Raw genomic sequence first — 9,071 nt, 5'->3', positions numbered from 1 at the left:
TTACACCAAATGCTCTAAAGGAAGTTGTGTGTGAATAAAGTTCTTACTTTTACCAACTTAAACTATTGCCACTGTAACAACTTGATGTAAAATTTACACTAAAACTATATTTAAACTTCTTGTCATTTTACTGTGTTTGTATTTTACAAGGTATAACAGATGTTTTGAAGGCCACAGTATTGTACAGTTGTTTATCCAGCATGTAGCATGCTAACAACAGAACGGTAACTTCAAAATTGGAATTGTGATGTGTGTTAAAGTAAATGTTACTTGGTGTAGAGTTTTTATGGGTTTGCACGAGTCCTGTTGTGGGATTCCACAGCTAATCACCTTCAACTCACTACACCTGCTGCTGCCTGAGGAGATCTGATCTGGGGCTGGATATAAGCTCCTGCCAGACCTCTCTTCAGCGCTGGGACATCAACTACCTTATGGTAACTCGTGTTCAGACAACTAACCTTTTCATTACAGCTGGTCCTCACCATCTGATTTCTCCAGGGCCTTCCACGTCCTGCTCCTTCAAGTCTCCTTAGGACCTCATCTCTCCACAGTGATTCTCCTGTGGACCAACGGTGTCCCATCAAACAAACCAGCTTGGGTCAACTTGCTCCTCTCTCCACCAATACTCACCTCAACACCGGATCTCCCAAAAAACCCAGGACCTCTCCACTCCTCCCCGGGGTGCACCTTCAAACACAAAAACAGTAAAAGATTATTCTTAATTCAAAATCATAATTTCCAAGGATTGTCTGAGGATTCAAAAGATCCTCACCTTGCCCTCTCCTCTCTTCCAGCCCTGTAAATACCTGGCACTGCACCTGTAAATAAAGTTCACTTCACTTACCTTTTGCACCTTGACTCATGCTCACTGCAGTACTGAGACTGCCCTTGTCAGTGTTCAATGACGTCCACATAAATACAGACTGTGGAAGAACCACAATGCTGGTTCTGTTGGACCTCAGCGCAGCATTTGACACCATTGACCATGACATAATATTGAAACTACTGCAAAGTAGGGTAGGACTCTCCGGTCCAGTATTCACTTGGTTCGAATCTTGCATAAAGAACAGGGATTGCTTTGTTTCAATAGGTAAATTCTAATCAAAGTGGACAGAAGTCACATATGGGGTACCCCAAGGTTCAACCCTGGGACCACTGTTATTCAATATCCATATGCTCCCACTTGCTCAGGTTATAACAGGAAATGAGACAAGTTACCATAACTATGCAGATGATACACAGCTCTACATTACGATGTCACCAGATGACTCTGAACCCATCCAAACACTGAGCAGATGCTTAGAACAAATCAGTGTGTGAATGTGCCAGAACTTTCTTCAGCTGAACGAAACAAAACTGAAGTAGTAATCTTTGGACCTAAAGAGGAACGACCTACAGTCAGCACACAGCTTCAGTTATTACAGCTAGAAACTAGTGATCAAGCCTGAAATCTGGGTGTGGTGATGGACTCGGACCTGAACCTTCAAAGCCACATAGACATTTACAAAGTTGGCCTTTTATCACCTGAAGAACATTTCCAGGATTAAAGGACTAATGTCGCAGCCAGATCTAGAGAAACTTGTCCATGCGTTTATCTTTAGTCACACTGATTACTGCAATAGTGTCTTCACGGGTCTGCCTAAAAAAATCAGACAGCTGCAACTGATCCAGACACTGCTGGTCGCATTCTCACTAAAATCAGGAAGATCACCCCAGTTTTAAAATCCCTACACAGGCTCCCTGAAGCTCAGAGAATAGACTTTAAAATACTGTTAGTTTATAAATCACTGAATGGCTTAGCACCACAATACATTAAAGATCTGCTGTTGTCATATCAACCTTCCAGACCTTTTAGGTCTTCTGGTTCTGGTCTGATCTGCATCCCCAGAACTAGAACCAAGCATGGAGAAGCAGCATTCAACTTCTATGCACCACAAATCTGGAACAAACTTCCAGACAACTGAAAAACAGCTGAAACACTGAGTTAATTTAAATCAAGGCTAAAACCCCACCTGTTTAGTTTCCTTTGAATTACAATAAATGGAACATTGATCAACATATTTGATGGCACTCAACAAAATGTAATGTTTGTTACTGGTTTCTCAACTGGTGACCGTATGTTTTTATGACTTAAGTTTGTGTTTTTCTGACGTAAAACACTTTGAACTGTCTTGTTGTTGAAATGTGCTATACTCTGTCGTTCCTTCTCAGTCTGCTTACTCTGGGGGTCACCGTTAATACAATCATAATAATTGTTAGCTGTTGTAAATGGGCAATGTGTTGACATTTTTGGTTAATCTCATAAAATAATGCATATATTTTTTAAATTATCAAAAATGAAGTGTCTTGTTTTCTTATTTAAACCAACTACCAAAGGCTGGTGGCTTCTAGCTGAAGTCTCCATCACAGAGAACTAAAGATTATATTTATTTTCTCTGTTTTCCGTTTCCATATTTTTATCAAATTTGACTACTTTAACGTGCAGTTGTTAAACTTCTGAAGTAAGTATAATTTTCTGATTACTTTGAATGACATAGTTTAATTTATATATGAAAAATGTAGAAATTCTTTTCACAAGAGAAAAAACCCAGCTGTTCTTTGGCAATATTACTCATCAAGTAACTTTATTTGGTTATCATAGTAAAGTTGTTTTAGAATAGTTGATAAAAAGCAACAAAGGGTCAGTCTACATCTGCACCGGGCCTCCTCATCTTGCAGGCCGAGGGATGGGCCACGGCAGAAGAAGTGAGAGAGGGGAGGAGGAGGAGAGCTGATAGATGTTTTACTGTGAGGGGAAGGAGAGGGGGGTCGTCCTGGGAGGGAACCAGGGGTGTAGAGGGCCGAGTTTAAAAAGGCTGTGCGCAGCAGCAGTCTCACTCTTTTGGTCCGGCTGCTCTTCTGATTCAGTGGCTTTAGTTTTGCTCTCATTCACTCGTGGAGACCCTGCAGGACTCTTATCTCTGTGAAGGACACTTTTTTGTTATTATTTTTTGGCATTGCATCATGGAGCCTACTGGGGAATATGCTGACAGTTATGAATATTATGATGACAATGAAACTGCCTGTGATTTCTCAGAGTGGGAGCCCTCTTACTCCCTCATCCCAGTGCTCTACATGCTTATCTTCATCCTGGGTCTGTCTGGAAACGGCGTGGTCATCTTCACAGTGTGGCGATCCAAATCCAAACGTCGGGCTGCAGATGTCTACATTGGGAACCTGGCCCTGGCTGACCTCACCTTTGTTGTGACCCTACCTCTCTGGGCTGTGTACACAGCTCTAGGCTACCACTGGCCATTCGGTGTAGCTCTGTGCAAGATAAGCAGCTATGTTGTTTTGGTCAACATGTACGCCAGCGTTTTCTGCCTCACCTGTCTGAGTTTTGACCGCTACCTGGCCATCGTGCACTCCCTGTCCAGCAGCAGGCTGCGTTCACGAGGCACCATGCTTGCATCCCTGGGTGCCATTTGGCTTCTTTCCTGCCTCCTGGCTGTGCCGACACTACTCTTCCGCACCACGATGAATGACCAAAACAGCAATCGGACCACCTGTACCATGGACTTCAGTCTAGTGACCATGAACCAGAGGCACGAGTCCCTGTGGATTGCAGGACTCAGTCTTTCCTCCTCCGCCTTGGGTTTTCTCCTACCTTTCCTGGCTATGACCATCTTCTACTGCTTCATCGGCTGCACCGTCACCCGTCACTTCAACAACCTGCGCAAGGAGGACCAGAAGAAAAAGCGCCTGCTGAAGATCATCACCACGCTGGTGGTGGTGTTTGCCATCTGCTGGACTCCCTTCCATGTGCTGAAGAGCATGGACGCCCTCTCCTACCTGAACCTTGCTCCGACCTCCTGTGGCTTCCTGCGTTTCCTGCTGCTGGCTCACCCCTACGCCACCTGCTTGGCCTACATCAACAGCTGCCTCAACCCATTCCTGTACGCCTTCTTTGACCTGCGCTTTCGCTCCCAGTGCTTGTGCCTGCTCAACCTGAAGAAGGCCATGCATGGCCACATGAGCTCCATGTCGTCTACTCTCAGTGCCCAGACTCAGAAGTCAGAGGTTCAGTCTCTGGCCACCAAGGTTTAGATGGTTGAAGGAGAACTGCGGCTGCAGGACAGTCCCAGCTCTAACCACTGGAACACTGGTTAAAATCCAGACTTTACGTGTCAGTTGTCTACAGCTGGTAAGATGAGATGGTGAACTCTGAACTGCCACTGCCTTCAGTCATTAACTGTGTGTCCCTCCGGTTCTGCAGCGAGACGTTGATGCTCTGTTTGTTGCGTGGACTTGGGAAGCTGGAGCCAGCTGGCTGAGCTCTTTAGCTGCTTTGGTCTTCAAGTTCTCAGAGGAAACTAAGAAAGAGTCTATTTTTTGTTGGTTTTATTTCTCTCTCTCTCTCTCCACTGGACTATTTTTATTTCTATCATTTAAAAAAAAACGTGTTGAGTGAGTAATGAATTGTGATGTGCATAAAAATCTTTTTACACTGGATGAAATCTACAGCCACACATTATTTTCATACCACTTGTTTGTTTTTTAAGCACTTGTTCAGGACGAGTGAGCAGAGATTTCAAACCTCTTTAAAGCCTCATGATGTTTGGGATGTTTGGGCTGCAGGAGGGAGGACAAAAGAAGATGAAAGATGCTGCAGCCTAATTAGTTTGTGGAGAAGAGACGGGGAGGGTTTGGGGGGGCAGATGGCAGAAGACAAATGTTTTGGAACAGGAGCAGGGTGAGGAATGGATTTTGATGTGGTTCTAAAACGGGGCAAAAAAGACCCTTTAGAATGTTTCAAACTGATGTATGTATATTTTTGACACCACTGTAACTAACTACTGTATTAAAGATGCGTGCCATAAACATGTCTGTTCAGAGTCTGTGTGCTGAAGTGTGAACGATGGTTTTTAAAATGTTTTAAAGTGTCGTTCTAACAACTAAGAGGACAAAAATCCTAACTTCCAAACGTAAACATTGAACGTGCAGTTTCCCATCGATATTACTTCATCCTGTTATTTCAGTGTCGAGTGTCTTCAAAGGGTCATCGCTTTGCTGTGGATTAGCCTCTCGTTGGGTTGACACCTACAGACCAACAGGTCTCTAATCTGTATTGACTCACATCCAGACTGTAACTGGATTAGGCAAAATGCCAGTCTTGAGGACTGTGTATTCAACATTTAGTTTTACTCCCATCACTTGATGTTTGATGGTTGTCGTGAAAGGTTTCTGAATTTAAAATACCGTGTTCATTTAAATCAAACAGAAGGAGTGCTTTCAATTATAGAGGCGATTAAAGCTTTAAGGTGTGTAAAACTGGTATTTACTGTCACTGGCATTGAGGACCATCTAACCCACATGTTTGCAGAATCATCGGCTCATCACGCTCCTTTGATTTGACAGCCGTGCGTCCTGTGTTTAAGGGGTGGCAGTGGCGGCAGCAGCAGGAAGTGGGGCTCTGATCCTGGCAGAAGATGACGCTGGAGAACAAGTCAAGATTTGTCCCTGCTGACAGTTAGGGCTGTTGTTGGGGTGCAGGGAAGGGGTTTGGGGAACAGAGGAAGAGGTGGGGGCTGCAGATGCTTCAACGGACCATTCTTTTTCACGCAGAGGAGAAAAAAGAGAAATATTGACAAAGGTGAGGAAGGTATAGGAAAAAACACGAGCCACGCTGCAGATGTGCGAAGCGGTGAAAATGTAAAACATCCTGACTGCTCACGTCACATGTTGCCTATTCTCCATCCTGGCAAGGTGGAGCGACATTTAAACCTACAAAAGATTGGTTATAGTGATGAATGTGAATGTTAGACACATAGACACACACATGCTCAGCTGAGGGGCATTTAGCAGAATTTATTCAACAAGTGGAAACTAATATGTGAAGCTCAGCACGTTTATCAGAGACACAAGGATTAAAACCCAGCGCTCAGGCTTTTACTGCATAGTTATCATCACCTGATGTCAAGATGAAGCAAAGATAATGTTGTATAATGTACAATTTGCTGTGATAGGCTACATCTTTGCTTAAAACTTTGACATTAACTCATTTTGACTTTACACTGTCTGTCTGTTAACAAAATATGCCATGAACCACTGGACAGATTTCAATGGAACTATCAGAAATCAATCACTGCACATCTACAGCAGATTATATTTGTGGTCAGCCCAATGTAAAATGGCTCCCACAGCTAATGGACATTAGCCAAGACCAAAATGGCTCTAACTAAGTTTTGTGTAGTAGTACCTGACAGTCACTCTCATTAATTTTTTATATTGCATGAGGCCGCGGCTAAGTTAACAAGATTTGACCTAAACGACTGTAACTCTGTCCCTTCAGTATAAGATGAGTTTAAGTTAAAACATGCTGGGTGGCAGGTGATATGCATTATTTTAAGGAATGCTTTTTAATCATTAAATGCTGATATGTGTCTAATAGAAAGAGTGCAAACAGAGAGGAGTCGGTCATGCATGCTTATCTGGTCAGACATGTTGTTGTGACTGAGATAAGCCGGCCTGACAGCTTGTCTGATACGCTCAGCAAACAAGTTCACTTGGGAAAACTCACCCAAAACACCAGCTGACCAAAGCAGCGTGTAGACAACTCCAACAACACAAACACAACTGTTGCATCTGGTCTCTGAGTGCATCTAAATGTTGTATGTTCTGTTCATATGCATGAGAAGTATGCAGCTATAATGCTCCAGCAGTTTTCTTAGAGCCCAACCATCCACTGGACCACAACCGTATTTCTTGTTTATTCCAGGTCTGGAGAGTTGAGATTAAACTGCGTCTTTATTCAGAGTTGGGTGTTTGACACAACACTACAACAAGCTAAAGGCTAGTATCAAAGTGGCTCGCTGCCGTCTTAAATTAATATAGCTGTTTAAATGAATGCCATTTTATAAACGTTTTCATCACGGTCAATATTTTACATTTTCATTTACAGTAGTCCCTCGCTATTTCGCGGATCGGTTTTCGCGGACTTGCTCTATCTCGGTTTTTCAAAATAAGATTGGACATGACACACAATTGGCTGGTTGATGGATGAGCCACAAGATCGGCATGGAATTTTTATTTAAAATAAATTATTTTAATTTATTTAGCACCTGCGTGCAGACCACAGCTGCAGAAAAAGCTTCCTCCTGCAGCGTGTCATATCTGCGCTCTGCAGCAGAGAAGTGGGCGTGGCCGCTGGCAGGTGGCAGGGAGCAGAGATCATGGCATTCTGTGCTTTTTTAGTGTTTAGGGTTTATAAACATTGTTTTGAATATTGCAAGAGTGTGGGAAAGTTTAAAATGCCTTATATATATACACACATTTATATTAAATACTAAAATAAACTATTACTTACTACTTGTATTCCTACTTTGCAGTTTTTCACTTATCGCGGGGCTTCAGGGTACGGCTCCCCGGCGATAAACGAGGGACTACTGTACACCAAATTTTATGGTTACCTGCAAGCACAAATACTGGCAGCAGCAGCTAGCTGTAGCACTTCTGGTGCAGCCTGAAGTTAACTGTTCCTCCAAACTGAGTTGTTCAGAGAGCTATCTATAAAAGGTAAGATACCAGTCTTTCATAATCTTTTCACCAGAACCTACTGCAAAAAATACTCAGAATTATATCTCACCAGTTGAACCACTAGTTGAACCACCAGTTGAACCACCAGTTGAACCACCAGTTGAACCACTAGTTGAACCACCAGTTGAACCACCAGTTGAACCACCAGTTGAACCACTAGTTGAACCACCAGTTGAACCACCAGTTTGCATCTGAAACACGTTCAGAAACACATTCTCCTGCTTCTGACTGCTGATGTCGGTGTGAGCTGCCACACCCTCAATGTGACAACTGAACCAAAACACAACTGCTCTCCTTTCCCTTAGATCTCCCTGCGGTTACATCCCACCCAAGGAGCAACAAATGCACCTAATGTGTGTGTATGTGTGTGTGTGTGTGTGTGTGTGTGTTCATGTGCACATGTAAACAGAGACCTAACACATTCCTTGGACTGTCAGCACCAACCCTACTTTCTATGTAGCTTTCATCCACCTGTTGCCATAAAATAACACACACACATAATGCTAACAAGCATACAGAGTATCAACGCCTCCATCTTCAAAACAAGATTTGTTCAGAAAAACATTAAATCATAAAAAAAAATCTAAGTTTTATTGTATATTTGTCTGTTTTCCTGGTTTACCTGGTGTTCCACTGGAGCCCAACACAAAAACTAAAACGCAGGAGGAGGGCTGGGGAGTGATGAAGTGAGGTCTGCTTCTGTCTCGTCATTCTCTGGTGCTGAGCACAAACAGGTTGACAACACGACACTTTCACAAAACAGTCTGAGCTGTTAAAACTGTTTTTATTGCTTACCTGCAATAAGGCGGTTGACGATGTTGAGTGTCTGTGCATTCATGTGTCACGTTAGCAAAATATTCATGAACAGATTTTTAGAACTTCATCTGCATCTTTTTTAATACAAGTTGAAGTTTGACTCTTTACTATGTGATGTGTGTGTTACTGTACAATAAATGTTGCCTTTAAAACCAGATACATAAGTTTTAAGGAGTGTGTAGTTGATTTTTGTGTGTATGTGTCAATTTTCTTTAAAAATATAAATAGAATGTGTAGAGGTGCACGATATTGGATTTTTGACCGATATCCGATAGGTTAAAATTTATTTGGCCCGTAACCAATACCAATACTGATTTATTTTCCCCTAGACTTACTTACAGAGACTACATAGTTTTCTCTGCTGTGGAATTAAAATACTACATTATTCTGCATGGTCTTTGTCAGTTTGGCCTGATACCACATGCAGACGCCAAAAGGAGGGCTGAAAATGATGTAGCACTTCAACTTGGATTATGTTTAATGTCAAATTTATTCATGACATTTACTCTCTCTAACACAATGACAACACTCCAACAGTGCAAATTTGTAAATTTTCACAAATCTAAATTCAACGGCGCACATGATGTCATAACGTGCTGGTATCACTGCAGGTATCCTTGTCACTGGGTTGTCATACAAAAACAGCAGAATACACACACACACACATCATCATATATATA

General features: G+C 42.5%; 1 protein-coding gene across 1 annotated transcript; it reads left to right on the top strand.

The window, feature by feature from the left end:
- The first annotated feature begins 3,003 nt into the window (after positions 1 to 3,003).
- Positions 3,004 to 4,260, top strand: aplnra (apelin receptor a). Its single transcript, XM_037681150.1, has one exon. It carries the CDS (start codon positions 3,004 to 3,006, stop codon positions 4,084 to 4,086), a length of 1,083 nt encoding a protein of 360 aa, XP_037537078.1. The 3' UTR covers positions 4,087 to 4,260.
- The last annotated feature ends 4,811 nt before the right edge of the window (positions 4,261 to 9,071 follow it).

Source organism: Nematolebias whitei, chromosome 8 (assembly GCF_014905685.2).
Source record: "Nematolebias whitei isolate Nwh7 chromosome 8, NemWhi1, whole genome shotgun sequence".
Classification (NCBI taxonomy): Eukaryota; Metazoa; Chordata; class Actinopteri; order Cyprinodontiformes; family Rivulidae; genus Nematolebias; species Nematolebias whitei.
Note: the sequence above shows the minus strand (reverse complement) of the source record. Positions and strands in the feature narration are given on the sequence as shown.